General features: G+C 50.6%; 2 protein-coding genes across 3 annotated transcripts in view; one reads left to right on the top strand and one right to left on the bottom strand.

Annotated features, from left to right (window-relative positions):
- Positions 1–4,562: 4,562 nt before the first annotated feature.
- On the bottom strand, positions 4,563–8,270 carry NCDN (neurochondrin). The gene is made up of 6 exons (XM_027701411.1): positions 8,073–8,270; positions 6,718–7,704; positions 6,346–6,572; positions 5,947–6,171; positions 5,578–5,720; positions 4,563–5,276 (listed from the first exon to the last, which is right to left on the bottom strand). The coding sequence occupies exons 1-6, from the start codon at positions 8,172–8,174 to the stop codon at positions 4,840–4,842; spliced, it is 2,121 nt and encodes a 706-aa protein (XP_027557212.1). The 5' UTR covers positions 8,175–8,270; the 3' UTR covers positions 4,563–4,839.
- Positions 8,271–8,622: 352 nt separating this feature from the next.
- KIAA0319L (KIAA0319 like) overlaps positions 8,623–26,715 on the top strand; it is a 29,107-nt gene continuing 11,014 nt past the window's right edge. Inside the window, exons 1-10 of one of the 2 annotated variants that reach the window (XM_027701409.1) lie at positions 8,623–8,722; positions 9,707–9,873; positions 13,509–14,200; positions 19,079–19,373; positions 21,314–21,415; positions 22,259–22,356; positions 23,490–23,577; positions 24,613–24,705; positions 25,276–25,408; positions 26,393–26,621. In XM_027701409.1, coding sequence (XP_027557210.1) covers positions 9,732–9,873; positions 13,509–14,200; positions 19,079–19,373; positions 21,314–21,415; positions 22,259–22,356; positions 23,490–23,577; positions 24,613–24,705; positions 25,276–25,408; positions 26,393–26,621 — 1,872 coding nt within the window. In that variant the 5' untranslated portion in view covers positions 8,623–8,722; positions 9,707–9,731. The remainder of the gene's footprint in view (positions 8,723–9,706; positions 9,874–13,508; positions 14,201–19,078; positions 19,374–21,313; positions 21,416–22,258; positions 22,357–23,489; positions 23,578–24,612; positions 24,706–25,275; positions 25,409–26,392; positions 26,622–26,715) is intronic. The other variant, XM_027701408.1, reaches the window with a different exon arrangement.

The following is a 26,715-nucleotide window of genomic DNA, read 5'->3' on the forward strand; positions in this document are numbered from 1 at the left end:
CGTGGCCGGGCTGTGGGGTGGCAGATCCCCGCGGTCTCACCGTGCCACCCGCGGGGCGCCCGTGGCTGGGCGGGAGGTTCCGCTGGCAGCGGGTTTTGGGTGAAGCAGAGCACAAACCCTTCACCCGCAGCTGTAACACGCTGTGCCGTGTGATCGACATCAACAAACACAACCCCACACTGCAGTTAATTTAATTCCACTCTTCCCGCCCCGAGCTACAGCTCCCTTCATTTTCATTTTTCCTCTGAATTCCCACAACTCAGACCTCTTTGATTTCCAGGTTTAATTAACAATGCTCATTAAATGAATTTTTATTCATTTCTTTTAATATTACCCTGCCACCTGTCTTTAGGAGGCAAGAGCTGATCGTTTATTCTAATTTATTTCTGTTAAAGATGGCATTTAAGGGAGGGAGGAGGGATGTGCAGAGGTGTAGAGGCTTGATCCATTCAAATCTCTTCATCCCCCTCAAATGCTCTTCAAGGACGCTGCTCCTGGAAGTTCTGTATTTATTTTCCACCAGATCCGTTTCATTTGCTAGGAAAAATTGGATTGGATATGCTGTATTTTGCAGTTGTGTTCCAGTTCATTCTTAACATCCCTCACTCGTCTGGTCCGTATAATGTTGAGTCTTTATTCATCTGAAAGAGGTGAAACTGTGCAAAATCCAGGCGGGGAGGGCTGTGAGCCGACCTTTGTGGGACCGTGGGTGAGCAGGAGGATGGTCCCTGGCAGCAGCTCAGAGGGAAATCGTGTTTCCACCCAAGAATGAGACAGAGCAGAGGAAACTTGCAACACTCACAGACAAAGGGAAGGAAAAACAAAAGGCAAAGCTGCCCCACTGCCACCCACAGAACACGTTGGGCAAACTGGGTTCATGGCAACACGGTGGGCTGGGGTGGGGAGCCGGGAGCTGTGGGGCTGCCAGGGGGTCTCACCCTCCCCAGCCCAGGGCAGCAGTGCCCAGGAAGGAGGCAGGGACCTGAGGGCGCCCAAATAGTCCTTGCAAGATGACCAAGTCCCTCCCTGCCCCAGACCCTCTGTACAGCACCCACCTGGTGATGAGGGCAAACCAAACCAAACCCTTGGGTCTCCCATGGCAGGAGGCACCTCTTAAGCCACCTGTGGTGACAATAAACAATTACTCACTTTAACCTGCTGCCCCAAGGCCCCAGGCAGGGCCCAGGACTGTTACACAGGGAGCTGCACACACGCTGCCCCAGCAGCTGCCTGGTTCTGTTACTGGTTCAGCCTGGCCAGAGCAGTTGCTGGGGTCACCTGAGCACAGGACACTCAAACGTAGCTCCCCACTACCTGCTCTTTATCCAGCTGTGCTTATTTTGCTCTGCCAAAGGTCCTTTGTGTTTGCTGACAGTGACATGATCCTGTTGAGGTCCTCAACACGAGAGCTGCCCCCTTGCCCCCCTGCTATGGGGAGCTTTTTCTGTGGATCTGGGCCAGGTCCCCACCCAGGGACCACTCGTTGCGTTTGCACCCAAGCCAGAAATCTCTGAAAAACTGGTTTTGTAACAAAGGTCCCAGAGCTCCTTCCCAGGAGATCAACGTGTGTGTTGGTACTTCCAGGAGCATGTGAGGGGCTTGAGGCAGCAACCTCTGCTCCTGGGGGTCAGCAACAAAAACACCAGAGCAGTGGGAGCACAGAGACAGGAGTGTGTGAGCAGAGCTCTTCCCCAGCCAACGATGGACCAGTTCTTCTCCAGAAGCCCAGTTCCCACCAAGACCTCAGGGAAATGCACACTGCTCCTATCAATTCCCAGGCCCCCTTCCCGGGAATCTAGGTGGGAAGGAATCTCCTTGCTATGGGTCTGGAGAGCCAGGCAGGGCCCTGGGGAGGACAGGGACCCTGCTGAGGGGTGGGCAGGGAACAGGGCAGCCCCCTCTCTGCTCAGGCCTCCACGGTCCCCATCCAGTTACATCTTGCAGCAGGAGGGAGGGGGCTGTGCTGGGTTCCTGCAGTGCAGCAGCCAAATAACAACCTCATGACATATTTAATTTTATTGCCGGTGCTTTTGGGGTGAGATTAATGAACTCTGTGAGTTAACATATGCCATGGTTGGGTTTGCAATGGTGTTATGACATTTAAGCTGTCAAAGCAAACCAGAATGTGAACCTGCTCCTCTGGGGCCCTGTCCATCTTGTCAGAGCACGGTGAAGGATCAGCTCGTTCCTGGAGAGCTCGTCCCGGTGTTGGGAGTGCACTGGGAGAAGAAGCACAGCTCACTCAGGGTGTACTGGCTGCAATCCCACTCCGTGCCAGGATCTCTGGCAGAGAGGGGGCATTGGGTGATGCCACATCCCCCTCCCTGGCACCGGAGGAGCAGTGCCCGTGGGTGCCAGCGGCAGAACCTGCGGTTGGGGCTGCAGGGCTCGGGGTGGCTGAGGACACCCCACAGCCTTTGAAGCCTCGGCCAGGCTGCCAGGGCAGCATCTCCCTGGCATGGGCTGAGCCGCCTGGGCGTGCCGGGGCCTGCTGAGCGGCACACGAGGAGCCAGAGGAGGTGCCCACGTGGCAAGAGGCCTCCACCAGCTCAGTGCCCTCCCCTCCTGAACGTGCTGCGCTCACGGTTGTCAGAGCCTGGTCTCAGGAGGAGAAAACAGCCCTTTAGGGGTACTCTGTGTGAGAATGGGTTCGGAGGGTGTTGGTGTTGCTCAAGGAGCTCCTCTGGCACCCAGCCCAGTGACATCCCAGAGCAAAGAAGGTGTCTCACCCCTTCCTCTGGCATCTGGGAGGAGCTTGTGAGGAGTGTGTCTTGTGCCATGCAAAGACACAGGTATATGATGAGCCATCAGGGTCTCTGGGAGGCTCCAGCTCTGGCAGGGCATGGATAGTCCTGCCTGATGGGACTTTGCATGGAAGAGTGTGAGAATGAGGGGCGGGGGCTCATCTCCAGGCACCTGCTGGTGGCCAAACCCCCCTCCACAGGATGTGGGGAGGGATAAAACTGGAGAACTTCCCCGGGCTTTTGATTTGCTCCCAGGTAGCCTCTCTGGGAAGTAAATCCAGCAGCCAAAGGCCTCCAGGTTAGGACTGTGCTGGTGTTGGATGGGGTCCTGTGGGTCCAGGGTGCATTTCTGGTCAGGTGTTGTGGGAGCTCCAACCTCTGCCTGCAGGGATGAACCCAGGCCAAGCCAGATCAGCTGCCCACAGTGAGCCCAGCACCACACTGGGGAGAGCAGAGCACCCTCCTGCTGACACGGATTGTATCTCTCATTAGCACTAATGAGTGCTGTCCTTTATGGGAAGCCCACACCCCCTCACCAGAGGCAGAAGACCTACAGGACCAGGAACACTTGAAGGTAAAGGATTTGAGGGTTTGGGTGCTTTTTTCCTGGCTCTGACATGTGTTCCTGACCCTTCCTACATGCTGCTGTTTCCCTGGGGTGCAGGGATGTGTTCCTGGCAGGATGGGGAGCCTCTCCCAGCCCACGCTCCGCGGAGTTCTGCTCTTTTCCAAGGCCAGGAGGATAATTTGCCTGTTTGGCTCGCACTGCTCTGCTGGGGGCACCTGCCTTTGTCCCAGCTTGTGCTGACTGGTCAGGGCTGAGCTGGAAACATGAGGAAAATACTTTCTCTGAGCAACAGCCTCCTCTCCAGTTGTGTGAGGCACTTGCTCTCGTAAAGCAGTGAGACAAAAACACGGTGTAAAGCAGGAACACAGCCAGAACCAGCCCTCCGTTTGAGGCGGCTCCTCGCCTGATTTTCTCTTGATCAGACGATTGCACAGCGCCCCGGGAGGAGTTTTGATCAACGCCTTGGGCTGGCGGCAGAGCCGGTCCCGGCGAGGCTGCAGCTCCCAGAGAACTCCTCGGCTGACACCTGGTGGAAAAGTGGGAGCAGCGAGCTCCGCTCGGATGGAGCCAGCCCTGTCGGCCACCCGGTCCGGCTGCTCCTTCTGGGAATTATCCTCGGGATTACGGAGCACCCAGGAGCTGGCAGCCCAGGCTGCAAAGTGATTTACTCCATGGTACACGTGGCCTTTCTCCTCTGTAATACAGAGTATTCCTTATGTGTGGGGAGTGAGGGGGAATTCACTTATTTCTACTTTCACACCCTAAAAAAAGCCAAGGCAGGTGGAACCCCCTTTGCAGGTTGAACCCCTAACCTTGCAAGAGTGGAAACTCCCCCCGTACATCCCATCCTGGCAGTGAGAGGGAGCAAACACAAATCCCCATGGGTGTGCTTTGTGCAGGTGTTTTGTGGGGCAAAACAGGCAAAGCAAGTGGTGCTGGGAAGGTTTTCTAGGTGTGAATTTGGGATGATGGTATCAGTGGTGGATATGAGTGGTGGGGGTCATCCTGCAGCACGACATCTTCAAGTTACAGGGAGTTATTCTCACTGCTCTCAGTAAATATTACAGCTTTTCCCATTTCTGGCTTTTGTAGGGTTCTGTGTGTTGTGCCAAGTTACCAACATGTGCAGGACCCACAGAAATAAGGTGACAACCCGCAGGGTTTACTGTGACAAAATTGTGACAATATTAATGGGAGCAGCAGGCAACCTGTCAGGGCCTTGGGCAGAAAGAAATCCCAGCACTGAGGAGTTTGAAAAACAAAGCGACAGAAAATATCTTTAATAACAAAACAGGCTGTTTTTACAGAGAAATCCTGACAGCAGGTCAAGCAGGGGTGAAATGTTCTGAGGCAGCAGCAGTTCTGCACACCAGGGTGTGGACAGTGCCAATCCTGCCAGGCTCTGCTGCATGACTCCAGTTTTTGGTCAGTGAAATGGTTTCCTTTGTGCCCACCTGGCACAGAAGTGCTGAACAGACTTTGTGCAGGTGTCTGGCTTCATTTCCCACCCCGGGTGCTGGTGGCTCCTCACTGCTCGGCCAGACACTGTTCCAGAGCTGCCATTCCGTACAGGTTGGCCCATTCCGTGCCGTGGTGGGCCAGGATCACATCCCTGCAGGGCTTGCTGGCTCTGGCCAGCTCCACCAGCACGCCCTGGAAGGCAGTGATGAGCTCAAAGTCCAGGGAGGCTGGAGAGACACGGGACAGCAGCTCCGAGAGCCCTTCCAGCCAGCGCGCCCGGAGCACGGCCGGCGGCAGCCACGGGAACAGCGGGATGCAGCCGGCCAGGGCCTGCATTCCCAGGAACCACAGCTCCTGGATGTCATCCCAGGCACTCCTGTAGGCAGGAGACACGGCCAGAGCCAGGCTGTCACTGCCGGGATCTGCCTGGGCCGTGTGGGCCTGTGACAGGAACTGAAGGGCGGCTCCGAAAAACTCCTTGGCGGACTGTGTTCCCTGAAGGGCTGGGAGAAAAAGGGAATTAGTAACTCGACACAGAACTTGCCCAATCAAAGAGGGGTCCTGTGGTGGGTCTGTGTGCAGCAGGGCTTCCAGGGAGAGCAGGACAACATCCTCCTGGCCCTGGAAATCTCTTAATCCCAGCACATCAGCCTGCTGAATGTTCTGCATATTCCTCGCTCCCCCAGATTTTTGGTTTGTCACTTTTCCAATGATAAACTGGACCAGTTTCCCTTCTGTTTTCTTTCTCCAGGCCACCCACCTGTTCAGAGCGATGTGGGCTTTGCCAGTGGGAGCTCCTCTTACCTGCTGAGCCTGCGAGGATCCTGGCCAGCATCAGCCCCAGAGTGGCAACGTTCGCCGCCAGAATCAGGTGACGCTCCTGGGGCAGCAGAAGTGGGAGAGACTTCAGCAACACATCCATCAAGGAGGAAAAGGTTTTGTCTCGCCTAGAGAGAAAACAAACCCCGAGACATTTCCTGAGCAGAGCCAGAGGCACCTGAAAATGTCAAGGTTAAATGCAGCACCAAAAATGTGATGAAACTGGGGTTGAAAAAGGAACATCCCTTTTCAGTGTGGTGTGTTAACAGATCCTCAAGCACACTGCACAAGGCACCCTCATTTTTCTTCCCACTGCCAACCTCAGAGCTCTGTTCCTTCCCACAGCTCTGTTACCTGACCAGGTCTGGAGCAGTCACCACCAGGTTGAGGAAAATCCCACACAAGGTCTGTAGGCTCATCTCAGTGCTCGTCAGGGGCGCTGAGGCCGCGGGCTCGGAGCTCAGAACCTGCCACTGATGGAGGAAGTACTCACACAGCAGTGCTGGTGCCCCTTGGGAGACCAGGATGGCCCGGGGCCTGTCCTCTGCTGTCAGATGGCAAAAACCAGGCAGCAGAAATCTGGAAGGGGAAAGAAATTGGAAGCATGAGGTAGAATGGGTCTAAGCCCTGAATTTACATCCATCCGGGGAATAAAAACCCCATGGAATCGGCACTGAGGGGAGAATGGAAAACAGAAAAATATTTGAGCAGGGCTGTGGTAAAATGCAACAGCTCTGTGCTTAAAATACTCACCTCAGAGCATCCTGGGGTAAGGCAGGGCCCTCGGTGCTGCCCAGCTCTGCCTGGGGAAGACTCACAGCTGGGCTGCCCTCCTTGAAAAGCTTCCTGGCATAATGAACGAGGAAGGGCAAGAGCTCACAGATTTCCTGCTTGAGGGACGATGTTTCCTCTGCCATCCAGGCTCCAAGGACTCGAACAGAGGCAAATATGAAAGGATCTTGTAGCTCCTCCTGTTTAACCTGCGTGAAGAAAGCAAAGTGACACTTTAGGGTCACTGTGCATCGAATTACCACAGGTCTGGAAGCCACAGTGGGCCAAGAGGCACGTTTGGCTCTGTGCAGAGACATCCCCAAAACCTGCTTTTCATTCAAAGCCCTGCATTACCTGTCTCAGGTAGAATATTACAGCTCCAAATGCCTCCTCCATAATCCTCATGAGCTGCATTTTTTGCACCTCGTCCAGCAGTGGGTTCTCTTCCCTCAGGCACTCCTGGATCCCCAACTCCATAAGGACATAGCAGGCTGTCACCACTTCTTTCTTGCCCTCCAGCTCCACGGGATCTGGTTCCTCCAGGGTCAGGCGGACCTCCACACAGGCCAGGTTCACCAGCAAGGCCAGGAACTTGCTGCCAGCAGTCCCTGCTGGGATCCACTCTGCCCCACAGGCCTGCACGAGGCCAGCTGCCAGCTTCAGTGCGGGGTCCCGCTGCGACTGGCTCAGTTTGCTGCCCAAAATGTCAGCCAGCCCTCTGTAAACCCTGTGCAGGCACTCAGAGCCCTGCGAGTCCTGCGTGAGCGGAGCCGACAGGGGGATGAAGTGAGGCAGAACCTCACACAGCTCAAACTTGGTCATGTCCTCAGCCTTGAGGAAGTCACCGGAGAGCTTGCTGAGCACGGCCAGGAGCTGTGGAGCGTCCCTCTGCCAGCACCTGGCCTCTGCCACGGCCAACAGCCCCAGGAGCAGCGTCAGGGCTCGGTCAGAGCCGTGCCCGCTGCTCAGGTAGGCCTGGCACAGGGCAGACACTGTCCCTTTGGCCACCAGCTCCCTGGGGCCCCTGGCCGTGGCCAGGACAGCGCTCAGGCACTGGTACACATCATCCACCATGGACGTGCTGTCGGGGGGGCAGGGGGAAAGCAGGATCTCGTTGAAGGTGGGGATTTTGTTGAGGACCTGGGAGTGCCCAGCCAGCTCTGGGTCGGTGCAGAAGCAGGCGAGCAGCGTGAGGCCGAGGGCACGGAAGGTGTGTGTGGGGCAGCCGGGTGGTGGCTGCCCTGAGATCAGCAGCCGGGTCGGGAACGTGAATCCGATGGCATCGAAGATCTGCCGGCGGGTCCTGGCGTCCACCTCCCCGGCTCTGACCGCTTTGGTCACCTGCGAGGCAAACCAGGGGTGAGAGTGAGAACAGCAGGAGGGTTTGCACGTTTACAGGATTGGACGGGTAAATCAGAAGCCTGAACAGCTTTAATTAGAACTGGGAAGCACCCCCTGAGCGGGCACTTGGTCCAGGCGCTGATCCAGAGGTTTGCCAGGGGGTTCCAGCGTGGAAGCACTGACTCACCCTCCGCACACCCAGGCCAAGGCGAGGCTCCCTCGCCTTGCTGCTGGGAATCCCAAGGCGCTGACGCAGCTTGCTCAGATCTCCCAATCCCCATCCGCCCGCGTCTCCCGGGCACTCAGTGTCCAGTTGGGGACTGGGCCTCCCCTCTGCCCGCCCCCGAGGCGACGCCGCGGTTCCTCACCAGGAGCAGCGCCGCGAACTGCTCGCTGTCGTTCCTCGCGTCCCTGAGCACACCGAGGCACCGCTTCAGCGTGGCGTGCCCGTCCCCGGAGTCCGAGGCCATGGTCGGGAAGCAGCGTCTGAAGGACGGGGATGGGGAGAAAACCCCAGCAACCTCCCCTCAGCCCTTCCCCTCCCGGCTCCTGCCCTTCCCCTGACGGCGCCCCGCCCACAGCCGCCTGCGGCCCCTCCAGCCAATCAGCGCGCCGCCCCCGCGCCGCCGGCCAACCGCCGGCCGCCTTGTTGGGCGGTGCCCGAAGCCACCGCCTCCGCGGCCGAACTGTGGGCAAATCACCTGTGGCCGCGCGGCATCCGCGCCCGCCCCGCCCGGTATCACCGGGGCCGGCGGGGAGGGCGGCGGGGGGGGGAGCGAGCGGCGGCACCGGCGGCTGCACGGCCCCGGCACTGCCCCTCCACTGCCCGCGCGCACGGCCGGGCCCCGCCGCGCTGCCGCGGCGCTTCAGCTTCCGGGTGAGGGTGCGCGGGCGCTGCCATGGCCGCGGGGCGGGAGGCCGCGCTGCCCCCGGGCCCGCCGCGCTGGAGCCGCGCCCGGGGCCCGGCGCCCGCCTGAGGAGCCGCCGAGGAGCCGCCGAGCCTCGCCATGAGCCCCTGGTACGTACCAGCCTTCCGCTGCCTCCTCCCGCGGGGCCCGGGCCCGGCCAGGGGGGCTCCGGGGCGGGTGTGGGACTCGGGGCTGGGGGGAGGATCGGAAAGTTTCCTCGGGGACCTGTTGGCGGAGCGGCCGCGGGTTCGCGTCTCCCCCCCTGGAGTTTTCCTCCCGTGCCCGTCCCTGCCCTGCTGAGGACGGTCTGAGTGAGATTCCTGGCGGTGTAGCAGGCGCTGAGTGTTTGAAGCAGCGCTGGTGGGTCTGGTTCGCTCTTAGAGCATTCCCTGTAACAGCATTCCCTGTAACAGCATTCCCTCTGGATTCTTCAGAGCTGGCAGGTTTAATGCCAGCTTAGTGCCTGATGGTGCTCCGTTACTCTTTAAAAATAGGTGATATTTAATACCTATGATATAATTAATGTTTTGGTACCTCAAAGAGGTGATATACATTTAATTAACATCCGAGGCTGTAAAAGAGCCTTTGGCATCTGAAAGGCCGAGGTGTTTGGTGATCCCTGCCCTGTGGAGCAAAATAAGAAGCAAACCAGGGCTGTGGGTCCCTGTTTCTGGCTGGCACCGGGCAGCACCACACTCGGTGACATCCCTGGGCAGATGTGCTGGGTTTGTCTGTGTTACCCTCGTGCTGCTGCTGCTGCTCTGTCCATTCCTGGGGCGTGTTTGGAACTGAAACTTCCCCAATGCCCACCTGCAATCCAGGGGACTGTGGTATTAGATGGAAAAGTGGGGTCTGGGGCAGGGAGTCACAAGGCACAGGCCCTCTGCACTCAGCGCTGGGAGCTGTGCCAGCCTGGATTTCATTTTGGTATCAGACATTGATAGTTCCTTAGCAGCAGCTGGACTAATCACAGCAGATTAGACGTTCCTGTTCCACCACAGACGCCCCGTGCCCTTCTCTCTGCTGCTGGATCTGTGAAGGAACCTTTCAGCTGCCAGGGGGTGGTTTGTGTTTCATGCCCTCTGTGTTTGTAGAACCCCGCTGCTGCCCACAGAGGCCATGGAGAAGAGGTTGGAAGCCAAGTCCAGCATCAGCGCCCTGTTCCTGTCACGATACTGCCTGGGAAGAGTTGTGAGGGAGCTGGGAATTGTGCAGCTGTTCTGCCTGTGCACTTGCCTGTGTGCCTTGTGCTCCTCAGCAGGTGAGTCTGCTGTTCTCTCTGGGGCTGGGTGGGTGGTTCTGTATGATATTTATCCCTCTCGCTCATTTAAAATATTCTGAAAGTGAAATGGTTTGTTGTTAAACACTGTGGCTTTGTTTTTTTGAATTTTTTTTGAATTGATTTTTTAAACCAAAACCCCAAAACCACTGTTTTTTTTAAACCAAAACCAGTCAAAACCTCACCCTTACCAGTTACTAAATGAGCCCTCTGAAGTGTAGCCTGTGTCTCAGAGAGAGCTTTCCCTGACCTTATTTTTTTTTTGCAAATGGAACAAAGCATTATCTGGAAAACATTCTAAGGAATACTCACAGCAATTTCGAAAGGCAGGAATGTTTTTTGGCCCTCAGATGTTTAACTCTCTCCCCAAGCACAGTGTGTCAATAATCTTTATTTGCCTTCAGGCAATGGTTCTGTTTGTTTCTTTTATTTCCTGCTCAAACTTGAGTAAGCAACCTCCTGTTCAAGTAAATAACCAAGTCAGTGGCTTGGATGGGGGTTTTCCTAATGGGTTGTATGGTGTTTGGTTTGGGAAGGGGGTTTTGCTTTGTTTCCCAGTGATGTGGACGTGTTCTCCAGGCTGTTGCAGCATCCCTGTTGTCTCACTGGACCTTCCTGGACAGTTCCCAGTGGCAGATTTAATTAAGCTAACGAGCTGTGTGACCTTAGTAAGCTTATTTAGTACCTGGAAAGACATATTTGTGTTCCTGGTCTTAGCAAAGGGTTCTGAGCACTGTGTGCTTGGATGGTGTGTGTTACCTTGTCCTGTGTGCATTTCCTGTCCTTAGTAATGTCTTGGAAGTTCAGAGTTGGAGCTCCTGTGTCACTCCTGGAGGCTGTTCAGAACATGCTGGTGTGTTTGAGAGCTGTTCTGCTTGGGAGAGTTAAAAACCAGGAATCATAGAGTCGTTAAGGTTGGAAAACACCTCTGAGATCATCAATTCCAACCATGAAAGTTCCGTTAAATTAAGGCTGTTGCCTGTGCAGAAATAAATATAATTATATGGACATAGTTACCCTGATGTGGACACTTTTTCCATTGCAGAGTTTTTGTTATTTTGGCCTTGCTTGTGTCGCTCAGGCAGTGAAGTCTGTGGAGCTGAGGAGGAGCTCTGGCTGCCTAGAGAGGAGCTGGGCCCTGTGGAGTTACGCAAGGGGAGCTGTGTTGACATAACTGGCTGACGTGTGGCAGGTTCAAAAAGTCCACAGAGTCGAGTCTTTAATGATTAATCTGATATCAGGCAGGATCAGCTGCCTGAGCAGGTCTGTGAACCTGAGATTATTCATAGAAGCTGTTCCCGTGTGTTCCATTCCCCTGCTGTTCAGCTGAGCTGGGAGCTGCGTGCCTGGGACAGGAACTCCTGAGTTCCTGGGAAGAGCAGTGTTTTCTGCACTGATAGGACAAAACCAATATGAAGAAGTGACTAAGCACACCCACAGTGTGTGTGTCTTGTGACTTGTGTGGTGCTGGACTTAGGGGGAAACTCGTCCTCGGGGATGTTTCTGCTTTTCAGAGATGAAATTAAATTGCTGCTCTCCAGAGATGAAGTGCAAGTGTAGACTCAGGAGCTCTGCCTTCTACCATGGCACTTAGAGCTGTCTGAATGTTTGATACCCACCAAAGACCATGAAACTTGAAAATGAGAAGTGAAAATCTGTGTAGTTCTGTGGAAAATGCACTTCTGGAATGCTGGGCTGGCGTGTTGGGAGTTGTCTGTTCAGTTCAGTCATTCCTGAGAGTTATTTGAGTTTTAAGCTGTCTGTGTACAGCAATTCAGAAACTATATTGGCTAATTTCAAATAAACACATCCCAGCTGGGCATTAGCAGAGTTCTGGAAATGAAATCTGGTCAAAATATTATTCAAATCTTGTTTTAGCAGAATGCTCTCAGCGTGGTAGTGTTGTGTCATCTGGGCTAAATCGTGGCTCTGGCACGTCGAGGAGATGCTTATGGGGATTCAGGCCTTACATTTTAGAGGAATAAATATAATACTTGTGTTAGGTAGTGATTTTCTCACAAGGGGTATCTTTCCTTGGGAACATTTTTCTCTTAAATATGCCCCATTTTGTGTGTGCTCCAGTTCTAAGCCTGGTACCAGAAACTGCTGCTGAATTTCACTGACTCTGTATCAAGCCTTAATTTGAGTGTGAGCCAGGGCTGACATCTGAGGAGAGATGGATGAGCAGTGGTGGAGAAGGAGGAGGGATTTTAGGACTGTAGGAAGCAGCACATTTCCCTTGTGCACAGGATATATTAGGGACAGTGCTTCACCTTTAACAGAAAGTGAGGTTTGTAGGCAAAACTGAGTCTGAGTGGATAGGATCCTGTTGAAATTAAGAGGAATGGTGTTATTCTTGTATTTGTTGTTGTTTCTCCAAGTGTGGAGAGTGTGTGTGTGTACATACACGTGGGTTTGGTGTGTACACACATTCCATACTCCCTTCTGATTCCAGACCCATCATGTTGGTGCCAGGTGGGTGTCCCTGGCAGTGCCTGTGGCACGGGGCTGCCAGGGCCTGTCAGTCCAACATTTCAGGTGTGAGGTTCCCTGTCTGCTCCCCCGTGACTTGGTTACTGATGCTGAGTGCATTCTCAATCAGGATATTACAATTTAAATTCAGGCTTTATTTTCATAGTTTCCCATTTGTGTTGTGTTCAAGAACTCCATTCCTGACAGGCAGGGAGCCAGATCTGGAGCATGTTCTCCAGCTGCACTACTCCCAGTCCAGCCACATGGTTTGTAAACTAATCTTCCAGTGACCTATTATCCCTTGGATGCTGAACACAGCACAAGTGTAACAGTCCCATAGGTCATTAGGCTATTTTTAGGGAGTCCTTAATCTGCAGAGCTCTGAATTTTGGAAGCCTTTAATCCATTGATCCCTGCAAGCACTCTAAATTTTCATGCTACGAAAAAAACCCCATATGCAAAGCAGTTGCTGCTTTACTGCAGAGCTGAGGCCTGAAGTAACTTGACCCAATAGAAATTATGTCAAATGTTTGGGGTTTTGTAATGAGAAACACTGTGGTGGAGCAGGTGGTGAGGCTATGCCTTGCATACCCCTGTTCTAGAAGGTGGAACAACTTCCCAAGTGGAGAAAATTCAGTCAAACCAAGCAAATTCTCAGATATCAGCATGGAAGAGTTAAAAATGTCTTTGTACTGTGCACCAAACCTGTGCCACTGTTTGCAGAGTTCTCCTTCAAGGCAGGCTTTGGGCAGAGAGGCAAGGCTGGTTAGAGTGAGGAACTGCACTTGGGATTCTGGGTTCAGTTTCTGGCTCTAAACTTGCTGTGTGACCTCAGCCTGTGCCTCGGGCTCCTCTGAGACAGGAGTGTTTCTGTCTTCACTTCTGTTGTAGATGCTTTAACTCCATTGCTGTTGGAAAGGGTGGTGGTCCCTGAGGTGGGAGCAGCAGATTGTTGCTTAGAATCCCATGTAACTACTGGATCTTGAGGCCAGATGTAGATTGAGAAGCCCCATTTCCTCTCCTGTACCCTCTTTACCACGTTACCCCAGTGCCCTAAATTCCTCTTGGCACGAGCGATGAGAATCCATCGTCCACTGCTTTAAAGGACTGAGAATTGTGTGTTTGTCTTCCCCTCCATTTCCCAGAAGCAAAGTGGGACGGATCGAAGTGTGAGCCGGGGAGGATCCTGCTTGGTGGCCGTTTGAGATCGTGGGCAGATCACCACTTGCAGCTTCTGGAAGGGTTCCACACCCTGCAGTCCTGCCAGGCCGCCTGCTGCCAGCGCCCCACCTGTGATGCCTTTTGGTTCTTGGAAAACACGTGCATCCAGGTGAACTGCACCGTGCCTGGCACGTGTCAGCCCAACAGGACCGGCCTGGCGGACTCGGCTTTGGGGTTTTTAAGGAAATCAAAGAGCACAGAGCGTTTGTCAGACCTTCAGATGGAAGGTGACGCAAAGACCTTGTTTCACAAGTGGTTGGACTGGAACATCCCCGTCCAGAGGAAGGAAAGACTGCGGAGATCATTCCAGAAGCGGAGCCTGGCGGGTGGCAGGGTGGAATTCCTGAGCAGGGATCCAGCAGTGGGATCCAGCCACGAGGCTGCAGCCGGAGCACCGGGCAGCAAATCCCGCAGCCGCCGGAGTGAAGCGGAGGGCTTGAGGGATCAGGTGCTGAGGCACTTAGTGGCAGCCAGAGCTGCTCCTGGGAAAGAAAATCAGAAGCAAGAGTTGCTGAAAGATGGAGAGAATCCAAGAGAGCAGGACCCCAAAAGCCCGTTCCCTCCCAAGAGCAATAATGTGAACAGGTCGAGGGATGCTGACGGTGACATGCCCCAGGTGAGTGTGGGTGCTGGGGCTGCCTGGGGCAATTGTTTGACTTGAAAGTGCCCAAGTGATGGGATACCTTCTCAGGATGCCTGTGCTCAGCCCCCTGGCAACAAGGCAAGGCCAACAGTTTGGGGATTTGTTTGGTTTTCTGAGGGTGGGGTTCCCCCCCCCCTTTTTTTATCAGGAATAAAGTGTCTTTGGGAAGGTGAGGGGAGATGGGGTCCATGATGATGCTTATCCTCTGTGTAATGACACAACATGAGAAGGAAAAGGTGGGATGTGATGCCAGTGGGAAGTGTCTGAGAGTTAAAAACTGTTACCTGTAAAAGTACCTCTTTAGATCCACACAGTAAAATAAGCTGTTTTCCTTTGGGTGCTGAAATGAGGCAGCTAAATATATTATTTTATAGACTCATGCATGAGCTCCCAGTGCACTTTGATGTCAGTCTGCTCGCTGGAGTTGTCCTCTTACTGCCAACTTTTTTTGTTCTCTTTTTGAAGAGTGCTTCAGTTTGTCAAATCCACCAAAGCTTACCTTGGCACTGGGTGAATGAAATCAGTTTAGTCTCTACTGCAAACACACACGGTGTTAAGCCAGTAAATCTCTATGTTGAAGAGAATTTGGCACATTTGAATTGTTAAGTGATGTTTGTATTTTTACATCTGTAAGTAACTTTTTGAGCCTTATCATACAAAAAAGCCCGTGCACTCGTGATTGGTGAAGTAAAAAGAATTTTACTTGGTGTAACTGTTCCTTAAATAGCTTTTGCCATGTTTCAAGGGCTTGACACTGTACAAACCTGATGCCTCTGGCTCTGGAGATGTGACTGAATTTGTTTCTCCCCCTTTATTCAAACCTTGGTTGCAGGTAGGGCTGGGACTGGCCTGAGCCACCACCCTGGAGCAGGATGTGGCCAGCAGCCAAGGGACAGAGCTCCAGGGCAGCCTGGGTGTGAAATCAGGCACTAAAACTTCACAAATGTTTGATTTTCCAGAACCCCACAGCACTTGGGGCTGACTCAAGAGCTCAGTTTTCTCTCTCCCCTGCAATGCTGCAGCATTTCCACCCCCCCTGTTCTTTCCTCCTGCTAATATTTGAGCTGTGCAGGGTGACCCCATTCTCTCAGCTGTTACACATGTGAGGAGACATCCTTGCAGCCACTCTCAAATGTCTTCTCCTGCTCTTGGGTAATGCCTGTTTTATCTCCCTGCCTGTCAGCATTGCAGTCTGAGTTGTTTTATTACTGTCCAGTGCCTGTCTAGTAAACTGGGTGCAAATATTAAATTACATGGAATAATCAGTTTCTGAACATTGCTGAGTATCCAGGATTTCCCATCTTTAGGGAGTGCTCCCATTGTCATTAGTGTGCACTGTTGGATGTGTGCTGGGGAAAGGTTTTTATTTTCCCTGATGATTTTTAAGGAAGTCCATATCCCTTAAAAAAAATGCAGGTTTCATCAAAATAAACACTTACTAAAATATATTGGCTGTGATGGAATTCCAGGCAGTCAGGTTTTTAAGGTTTAGGACAGAGTTTTTGAGGAGGTGGAAGAATTAAAATATCCACCTGGGCTAATTCCTGGATTATTGAACCATCCAACTTTACCTGCAAGATACAAAGCCAGCTCTGCAGCTGTCCTTGCACTCCTGATCCAGGAGCAGTTTAATTTAGGCCAAGGATATAACATTGGAAGCTGTGTTCTTGGGACACAGCCAGCCTTGGCAGGAGGGAGGCTTTCCAAGTTGGGTTGGTTATGGGGCAAAATAAAGTTACACACACACTGACATCAGGAGAATTTGGCCCAGTCCATGGAGGTGAATGCTGGGTGTTTAATTCTGTTCTTTGGGAAGGTTGGGAAGATGGGGAGAGTTCTGGACCATACTGACTGTTCATACCTGGGAGCATCAAACACCTGAAGTGGGAAGGGACATTTGAAGTCAAAGTGGCTCTTAACTCCTCCCTGAAAGGGGAGAGAGAAATGAATGTGCATATTCTCCCCTGCTGCTGATGAGCACTGAATGTGTGGAAGGCAAATCTTTTCCTTTGCTCCTGCAGACTCAGGGAGAAGGCAAGGGAAAGTTTGGGGAAAACATTGCCCTGTGGGTTTAATTTTGCTCCTCAGCCATCCACAATGGCTTTGCTGATGTGCAGTGAGCATTAATTTGTGGTTTTACTGTCCCCCTGCTTTGGAACCAGGATAAACCACAGTGCATCATCAGCCTTTAACTAAGGAAGAGAAATCTGTGCTTTTCCTTTAAAGTGACATTTTCCAGGCACTTTTTTCTGCCTCGTTGTAGAATTACTTGTCGATTTTAAAATATAGCAGCACATTTAACAGCCAGGCAGGAGAAGCACTGAAGTGCAGCACTGCTGGTGAGCAGGGCTGCAGCAGCACTGCAGCAGCTCTGCAGGCACACTGGGAAAGGCTGGAGCCAGGAGTGTTGCAACAGAGCCAGAGAGCTCATTCCTGCCCTCACATCAACCCCCCTGTTGGGCTCCTGCTGTCACACTTCCTGCTAGTGCTGGGTGCTTTTTAGTCCAGGAGGAACAAGGAAAGGTCTCTCTTCACTGCCAGCACTAACTCTACTGGTTTGTGACATTACCCACATTTTTGTGTCTTAAGTGTCTTCACAGGTGTGGAACCATCTAAGCTGAAAAAGAGCCTATTTTGTAAATTCAGACCAGACCCATTTAAATTAAAAAGATAATTCTGGAACACAGGTATTTTTCTCTCAAGTTACCTGGGCTTGGTGTGGGTTCTGATGCACATCCCACTCTAGTCCATCTTACAGACACAGCACTCTTAGACAAGGAGATCAGGTCATTTGTCCCAGGCCAAAGGCATTTAGGGGTCGGAATCACTCAGGCCAATGTGCTACTTCTCTCTATTTTCTAAGCTAATAAGATGGGACAGCTGGCAAACTTCTGGTTTCCTTCTTGTTTATCCCCAAGAATGAAATCCTGTTCTTTGCTTTAAAGAATTCCGAGTTATGGAGCAAAGATAAGAAATGTCTCAGCTCGAAAGCATTAGAGGCATTTTTGACTGTTATGTTGCCCCAGGCAAAGCTTATCTAATTCGAGCTCTCCACAGACATTTGGCTGTCAATTCATCCTAAGACTTTTGGAAGGAAGAGGATCTCTCTTAACTGTAAAGTGGGGGGTTTTTTAGGCGTTAGAAGTGAGTTAAGGAAGCCTCCAGCTCACTGGGAATATTCCCAAGCAAAGTGGGGACTCTGCTGTGGCCAGTGGGTGGATGTGGGTCTCCAGTGTGGTGTCTGTGACTGTGTTTCTTGTGATCCTTCTGGGTTGATTCTTGAGAAGGAAAAGGGTTAAGGTTCTGTAGTGGTGAGAAATCATGGAGACGTTCTCCTGTGCCTTTCCTAAAGAGTCTGTCTCCTGTGTCTGAGTTCCTGTCTGGCTGTTCCCCTCCTGTCCTGCAGCCATTTCCAGCTTTATCTTGGTGAAAGGGAGTCAGTGCCCTGAGTTGGCCAGTTAAGGGTGGGTGGAAGATGATACAGCCTGGGACAGCCAGCTGCCCTGAGGCTGCCCATGCAGGGCAGCCTGCCAGACTCTGCCTGCAGGGATTCCAGAGAATCCACACTTTTGTTGAAGGAAGCCCATTAATAAGTAACCAAATAAAGAAAAACAGCTTGTGTCTGTAATACTAAGAAATAATGTTTGGTTTATTGCTTCATAAAGCTCAGATGTTAATCAAACAATTGGTTTAAAGTCTTAGACTGAAAGGGAGCTGAGATATGGGAAGAGAAAATGATTTGCCCAAGGCTGAAAAAAAAATAAAACCTGCAGAGAAGCCTTCAGTGCCTTCCCTGGTGCTCCTGGTGTGGCTACTCAGTGTGGGCACCAGGGCTTTATTTTTACAACCAACATTTAGTGTTTTCTAAAGCCCAGCCCATTTACTGACCAGGATGTTGCCCACCATGGGCTCAAGTGCTTTCCCAGTTCCTGTTTCCTGGACTGAGTGCCAACAAGCTTGAGAGTATTTCCTCCAAAACGAGCTTTTGATCACTCCTCTAATGGGGAGTAGTGGTGGGAAATTCAGCTCCAAAGCACTTTCTGAGTCAAAGATGGTAAATTGCTCCATTTTAAATATTTAGCAGATGTTCTCAAAATAGATTTAGAGCGGTGAAATGTGCTACACACATGGACTTCGTGGTGGAGGGTAAATTGTCGAGAGTGTTGCCTGTCAGGCAAGGAACTGGAATGGGGCTGGGTCCCGCAAAAGGAATTTTCTGATGAAAGAAAGGAAATTGTTGCTGCCACTCTGATCATTTTCAATCAAGTGGCTCATCCTGTGGGGACGTGAGGAAACTTTGTGCCCTCCAGCTGCACTCCCTGGCCCAGCAGCATCTCCTGGGGCCTGCAGGCAGGGAGCTGTGTTGGGTCACCTTGCTTTGAAGAGGGATTCGGAAATAAATTTCCTCTTGCTGCTACGATCCCGTTATTACATAAAAATGCCATTGCAATCCTCCTGCCTCGTGCTGGCCAACTGCACAGCTTTGGGAAAAGGAGATCACAGCCAAAATAAATGAACTCTAGTTCCTGGTCCCTGTTTTTGGGGTCTGTCTTATCCCACCTCTCTGTTCTCTTAGCTCCACTCGCTGCAGTTTTGAACATGGATCTTTTGTTGTATTTGCCACATCAACAGCCTTGGTACTGCTGTAGTCAGGTGTGGTGTTAACTGGTGTTCAGCTGAGCTGTGGAAGGAATAACATGGAGAAACAGTTCAGAAAAGGAAGCAGTAAAAAATCCTGCTTCTGGGAAAAACAAACAAGGGACTTTTCAGCCTCCCTAAGTGTGGAGGAGGTGAAGGGCAACTTAGAAGTGACGTTCGATGTTCAAGTCAAAATAACTTTTTCCTCTACAGATCCATCCTGGAACATCTGCACCAGAACCATCAATGGTGGCTACATCCTCCAGTCCTGTGGCCCAGGGCTTGACATCCCCAGGGAAGACTGAGAAGCCTGGGCAGCCCGGGGATGATGCTGTGGCCCAGCCTCACCCCTCTGGGGCACTGCCCACAACCAGCCCCGCGCCGGTGAAAAGCACAGCCAAGACACAGGCAGCTACTTCTGTGCCAAGTGGAGCTCCCACAAATGGCAGTGTTCCTACAGCCCAGAGCAGCACTGCTGTGTCCCCCAGCACTGCTGCCACCACGCCAGGTGAGGACACACAGATGTCACCTCCTGAGGGTTTGGTGACAGCCAGTGGCAGCGTGGAAAAACAGGAGGTAACTCTGGGACCTTGGAGAAAGCACTGAGATCCCTGTGTCAGCTCCAGTAACTCCTGAGGGCTGGGAATGGGACTTGGGCATCATAAATCTGCATCTGAGGACAGCAGGAAAGTGGTGGGGATGTCTTAATTCCCGCAGTGAGAGCCGAGAGGTGACGCAGGGCAGAGTCCTGGGCAGTGTTTTTCCGGTAGCCTTGGCACGCTGCTGTCGGTCACGTTGAGCTGGAATCTCCCAGTCTGCTCCAAAAGGGGAGTAACTGATGACTTTGTGTCCCTGGAGTGTCACTGCACAGCTCAGCCGTGGAGAACAGTGTGCTTGGCTCCCAGCCCACGCTGTGCTCTGCAGCACAGGGATGTTTCTGTTCGCACTGCTATTTCCTAAAACAGACTGGCGAAAATGTATGAAAGCCAAAATGCCCTTTGGCAGCTCTGTTCCCTCCCCCAGGCCATCAGCTCTCCCTGTAGGGATGGAATATGGACAGGGAACGGTGTGTGCTGGTTGTGTGGTGGCTCAGGATTCAGTTAATCCAGTTCAGCTGAATTTCTTTTGAATTTAGGGTTCCTTTCCCTTACAAGGGAACAAATGGAAAGTGTAAGGGAAGCACTGAATCCAGAGATGTGTTTGGCAGGAAGCTCATTGGCTGCCCGTGCTAACAAGTAATATTTCTTTTAAGGGCTTACCCCAGTTAAAACTGGAAAATATACTTTAAACATCTTCATTGGCTTGTGCTGGAAGAGTAACATAGCCAGGGTCTCCTGGGTTTGCTAACCAATGCAAAGATGATGTAAAAGGTAGTTTTTCCAAGGGTTTTTGTCTGTTTATCTGGGTTTTGGTTTTATTTTTTCCTTCTGAGATCTGATTTCTTTTTGCCTTGGAACTCTTTGCAGCTGAGAGACTGATGGAGTTATAATGTCCCACAGTCTGCAATAATTAAGGGTGGAAAAAAAGATGGTTGATTCCAGTAGCTAATGAACATGGAAGATAGATAATAGATAAGTAGATAGTTAATAGATAATAAAAATGGAAGAAAAGCTAAATATTTAAGGACTTTTTCTCCAGCTTTTTTCACTTGAATTTCTTGTTTTCTATGCATAATTCCCAGGCCCAGTAATAAAAAGACAAACATAAAGCAAATGGGAAAGGAAGGGGAAGATGAGGAGGCTGAGAGGTGCTTTTAAGAAATGTGTTCTACTTTCTGGTTACCTTAATGCTAATAAAAAGCAGAAAAAGTATGTCACCAGCCATAGTTTTCAAGGTTACTCTGTAGTCTTTTGAAACAAACTACCTGTCAGCTTATTTGAAATGGAATGGCAAGAAAATTCTTAAGCGGGGGTGGAAAAGAAAATATAAATAAAAGGACCAGGTTTGTCTTTTGAGCTTTCATAGTCAGTGTGGCAGCTATGCAGGTTTTAAAAAACTTTCTTAGCCCTCAAGCAGTTCTTCAGAAAAGAAATTCTGTGGATTCTTCATATATTTATGAAGCTGTGGAATTGCAGTTTGGAAGTAGTGTTTGTCTTGCTGCGTCTGCAGCCGGGTTCTGGGCCAAAAACCTGTCGGGTAAAACCCTCCCCATCCTGCTGGACTGGGTGAAGAGATTCCCCTCTGCAGGGCCCGAGGGTCACGTTTCAGTATCTGCAGAGAGAGAGGTGACTGAATGATTTTGGGCTTCTCTTAAAATTATAAACCCCCTTTTGGATTAACAAGGAAAGCAAACCCTGAAACGGGAGCTGTACCGGGGGACAGGATGTTTACAAAATACACCATTGCTAGCTGGGTTTTATTCCACAAACTCTGAAACCAAAGTGGTTTTCTGCATGCACGTGATTTCTTTCCTGTTCCTGTTCCAATTGTGTGTTTTGTCCCTGTCAGTGGTGAAGGAACTGGTGGTTTCTGCTGGAGACAGCGTGGAGGTGACCCTGCCCAAGAACGAAGTGCAGCTCAACGCGTTCGTGCTTCCTGAACCACCCCCTGGTAAGGCTTCCCTGGGAACCCTGCTAGGGGCTTGGAATGGGACATGGAAAACAGGCCTTACATACAGCATTAAATAAGGACAGTCTTGGAGATGTCTTTTGTCAGAGAACGCTTTGCTGTAGAAATTTTTCATTCTCTGCTCTTTGCCCCGTGGTGCCTCTTAAAGAAAATAGTGAGACAAAACAATGGAAAGGGCCACAAAATCATTAGGTTTGGGAGATGGCACATTCGTAAAGTGGTGTGTGAGGAAGCAGTGGATCTTCAGCATCTATTCTTGATATTTGCTGATAGGAACTGAGCTGTCTTAGCAATTTTGGTGGATTGGTAAATCTGCTTTGGGGGATTGGCCTGCTGAGGAACACGTTTCTGTACACTCCTCATTTCATCATGCAAATTGTTGGCAGGTATTTGTAAAGTTCTTATCTTAACTCTGCCCACGGTGGCAGTGGGAGCTGCAGAGGAGAGCCAGGTGTGGTCGTGTTGTGCAGCAGCAGGGATTGATTCATTCCCGTTCCAAAACCAGTGTTACTTTGTGTCTGCAGGATTTGAGGGCATGATAAGGCTTTTCTCTCTTGCTATCCTGGAGCTGTGATTGTTCCAAAGCTCCTTATGGCCTTAGAGGCTGAAAGATGGGTTTTGGCTCCAGAGTAAATGAGTTTAGAAGCACAGATTGTCTCTTTTCCTGGGTATATTCCCAAATAGCTGCAGCCCAAACTCCAAGCTGTCTCATTTCTCCATAGTGCAGCAGAATGTGCCTTGTAAATGTTTAATACCTTTGCAGTTCTTTAGCATGGCACAAAGGCAGGCTTTGAAAATAAACATCTGGACCTTTTTTTTCTTAAGGAACCACGTATTCCTATGAGTGGGAATTGATTACTCATCCAAAAGACTACAGTGGAGAAATGGCAGGGAAGCATTCCCAGACCCTGAAGTTGTCTAAGGTAAAGCTTTTGCTTCTTCGTGTCTTGTTGTGTTAAATGCCAAGTGGAGAAGATGGGGACCCTGGCAGCCAGGAAAAGACTTGTATGGGATTTCAGGATGAATAGGAAATTGCATGATGGGCAGGCAGCCAACATTTGACTGCAAGCCCTCTTCTAAGGCTCTTAAAAAAAAGGAGATTGATCTGGCACGAGGGAAAGAATCGATTGATTTCAGGATGTAACAAGCTGCCTACAAGCAGTGTGACAAGGCACACAAATGGCACAATTTAGCAGGGACACAGGGGTGGGAATGCTCCTGGAACTGTGTGCTGGTCTGGTTAGTTCTGAGCCTTGTACTACCCACTAAAAAGGGGACTTGCTGATTCCATTAATAAGTGGAATATCCTGTAGCATGTCCCTGGCTCTGCTCTTAGAAAACCTCCACCAGGGAAAGGGTTGCCAGTTCCTGCACGTGAGGATTCTTAACAAGGAAATGGCTTTAGTACTGTGAATGTACAGTTCTGTATTTGAGACATTCATTTGAGCATCTTGGATTCTGCTGCACTGTAAAAAAAACCTACAGGCTTCAGTCAGGATATCATGCAGAGCAAAGCCCTTCAAAAGGAAGTGTGCCTATCTGTCAGGATTTCAACCTTTAGGGTATCATGATTGTTGGCCAGCACCTGGTCCTTCCCCCTCTCATTTTGGCTCAGCAGTGAATGGGGAAGGGGTCACTGGCTCATAGAAGGAAGAGAAGACACACTTTCATTTGTAAAAACACACAAGAAGAGATTTTCTTCTTACATGCTGCCTTTCTCATCTCAAATGCAATCTGCTAGTACAGATCCCTGTAGCCAGACAACCTGAACTAATCTCTGTTATCTCTCTTCTGTTTGCCTGTTGTTGCTGGAAAATAAAGCTTGACTGACAATCCCATGGCAGAGAGAAATATGAGTCTTTTCTGCATAGCCATTGTGAACTAAAACACGTGTAATACCATTTTGGCCTGGAGACCATCCTTTGCTGTGCAGGCAGAGGCTGAGGGATAATTGTTTGGGTGCTCCTGTGCCAAAGCAAAGGAACTTGACCTTCCCACAGCTCCTGACAAGGTGCTCCCAACCTGTAGGTAAATAATCCTTTGTGTTTGCTTCCAGCTGACTGTTGGTCTGTACGAGTTCAAAGTCGTTGTTGACGGGGAGAACGCCCACGGAGAGGGATATGTGAATGTGACAGTGAATCCAAGTGAGTGGGGGACTGAATCTTTCCTTAACTTCACCTCTCTCTGACAAGCCATGACATTTGTATCATGGAGTTTGCTTATTTAACTGGACTGTGGTTTAATGTAGTGAAAATTTGTTGTGCTCTCAACTCAGTGTGTATATATATTTATTAAGTCATTTCCTGAGATGGGAAGTTACTGGTAACACACAGCTATTTCTGCTGTACTGCATCAGGCCAGCCAGTCAATAAAAGAGCTGAAATACTGACACAGAAGTGCTCAGCAAACACCTCACCCTGGAAGGCCACTGCTTCCATAAAAACTAGCTGCAACCTGGCAAAAACCTCACAGCAGCAGGAGTGAAAACTGAAGGGAAGCCAGAGCTTTGAAGCTCCTTTGGAGGTTGTTTTCTTCCCTGTCCAGTAAGGAATATCATTTCCAGCCACAGTCAAATTTCATTCCTTACTGTAAGACGTGGTTTGGAGATGAGCTGATGGAGATACAGGAGCTTGTGCTGACTGTGTCACTTTTTAGATGGCCCGTGTAAAGAGACAACCACAAGTTGCAGTAAAACTCCTTTATTTTGCACACTGCAACAACTCTTTTTCTACCACCTTTGTGGGCAGAGAAGGGCTCTTGGACTCCCTAAATTAGCAGGAGTGCCTGGCTGGCCTTCTGGGTGCTGTGAATGATCCTTTCCTTATAAGCAGTGACTCTGCAGCTGGCAGCATGCAGCAAAACCATTCATTTTTCAGAGCAGCAGCCAGACTTTGGCAAGAAGCTGCAGGTGCTGCAGTGTTAGAATGGCCTGTACTGGACTGCTTGACCCAGTGTGGGCGAGCTGATGCAGTGCCTCCTTTCCCAGAGCCCTGGTGTGGTGGCAGCTCACCTCCTTGCTGCTTTAAATCCCTTTTGCTGGCATTGACTGCCCAGGCTGGTGTAGAACTTGCTGACAGCAGGAATCACTGATAGTTGTGCAGCTCCTGGGCAGGGCTGTCTGTCGGGATGGGCTTGCAGTGCCTGGTAGAGCTGGGTTATTGTTGTTGTTGTTGTTGCAGAGCCCCGGGTGAACCAACCTCCTGTTGCCATCGTGTCCCCACAGTTCCAGGAGATCTCCCTGCCAACCATCTCCACTCTCATCGACGGCAGCCGTGAGTACCTGCAGCTTTAGGAGCAGCTTTAAGGCCGGGCTTTGTGTTTGCTTCTGGGCTGGCCCTTGGCACAAAGTTCAAGAGAAGCTGTGACACTCTCCAACACAGTTCAGTGAAAAGAATCAGCCTGTCCTGCCAGGAGAGGGGAACACACACGACAGCACCTCTCTGTGTTCCCTTTTGAAGGGCACTGGCCTGAACCAATCTCCTAAATAAGGAAAAGCTCTAGAGGTTGCTGCTTAGAATAAAAAAATAATTACTGCCTTTCAAAATTACTGGGCTCTTGTGTTGAGCTTCAAACATGTTAGTTACTGACTTATCACCTTCAGTAATCCTGGCCTACACTAGAGCTTTTCAGGAGTTTCTTGAAATAAATTCAGGTTGTCTGACCCCCAACTAGCATTGATTTGTTACAGTTTGGGTGTCTGAGCATATCAGAGACTCTGGGCTTGGACCAGAAATGCCTTTGCCCACTAAGCCCAGGACTGAAGTAGAGACTGACCCTGTGGGGTCTGAGAAGCAGCATTTTCCAGCTCCTTGTATGTGTGTTTTCTTCCATAATTAAAACAGAGAGCACTGATGATGATAAAATTGTCAGCTACCACTGGGAAGAGCTGAAGGGTCCCCTGCGGGAGGAGAAGGTTTCCAGTGACACTGCCATACTCACACTGACCAACCTGGTGCCTGGCAATTACACCTTCAGGTAGGTCACACCCGGGACAGTCAACAGTTCCCATCTCCTGAAAGTAAAATGGATGAGATTCCTGAAGTGTTCATCTGGTTTTTAAAAAAAAAACAACCAACACAAAACAGGGAGAGAACTCAATTTTGTGATGTCCTCTCTGCTCCTGCACTTTCAGGTAGAGTTTTGTTCCTTTTCACTTCAGGAGAGATAAGCTGTCCAGCTACTTCTTATTCTTAGCTTGTAGCCCTGGTTTAAGATGATGGCAGAAGGGAAGGAATGGTCTGTCAGGCTGCAAAATGTCTCGTGAAATGTCAAATCTAAACTCTTTGGGTAAAGGCTTAGGAAGAAATGCAGCCTTCAAATCCAGTTTTTAAATGCAATGTGTTTGGCCCAGATAAGTGAATGAGGCCTAATGGTTTTATGCAATAGATAGCAGCTGATTTTTGTGTTTGTTTCTCTGTTTTTCCTTTGGCCTGCATTTTGGTGTGATGTCCATCACTGCATAGCAGACCTATTTGAAATAAATCAGAATACCTATAACTGAATGCTGTTTCTTTCTGAGCATTTGGTATATGAACCAATCAGATCTATGTTCAGATCTAGATTTAGCAACAAACAGCTCTATTTTGTGCTACCAGCCTGCCAGGGGGGAGAAATGCTGTGTCCAAGGCCACTTGTGGATTAGTAATGAACTTCTGTGTCTCACCTTGGAACTGCTTGGTGGATTTCAAGTGAGAGATGGATGTGACTGTTGAATTTCTTGCATCATTTTGAGGCTGATAACTGGGCATTTGGGGGAAGTTTCTACTCAGAAAAAGCAAAGTGGCCTCAAACTACGGGGTTTTTTCACTCCTGAAAAAATTACTATCCTGCCTTTAAAAGTATCTTAAGTTCTAAGTTGCATTCTAAATTCTTGTGTTGCATTTGAGGTAACCCCAGCCAGTGTTGTGTACTGAGCTCACCATGACCCTTCGCTGCTTTTTTCTTTTTCCCTCTCTTCAGCCTCACAGTCGTGGACTCGGATGGTGCCAGCAACTCCACCACTGCCAACCTGACTGTGAACAAGGCAGTGGATTATCCCCCCGTGGCCAATGCAGGCCCCAACCAGGTGATCACCCTGCCCCAGAACTCCATCACCCTCTACGGGAACCAGAGCACGGACGATCACAGCATCGTCAGCTACGAGTGGCTGCTCAGCCCCAACAGCAAGGGCAAGGTCATGGAGATGCAGGTCAGTGCAGGTCTCCTCTCTTTCACCTGGATTGCTCACTAGCTGGCTTTTTACCTATGGTCAAACCATTTTTAGTTGACTGTCAGCAAGTGGC

The sequence above is a fragment of the Neopelma chrysocephalum genome, unplaced genomic scaffold (genome assembly GCF_003984885.1).
Source record: "Neopelma chrysocephalum unplaced genomic scaffold, ASM398488v2 Primary Assembly neopelma1_155, whole genome shotgun sequence".
In the NCBI taxonomy this organism is placed as follows: domain Eukaryota; kingdom Metazoa; phylum Chordata; class Aves; order Passeriformes; family Pipridae; genus Neopelma; species Neopelma chrysocephalum.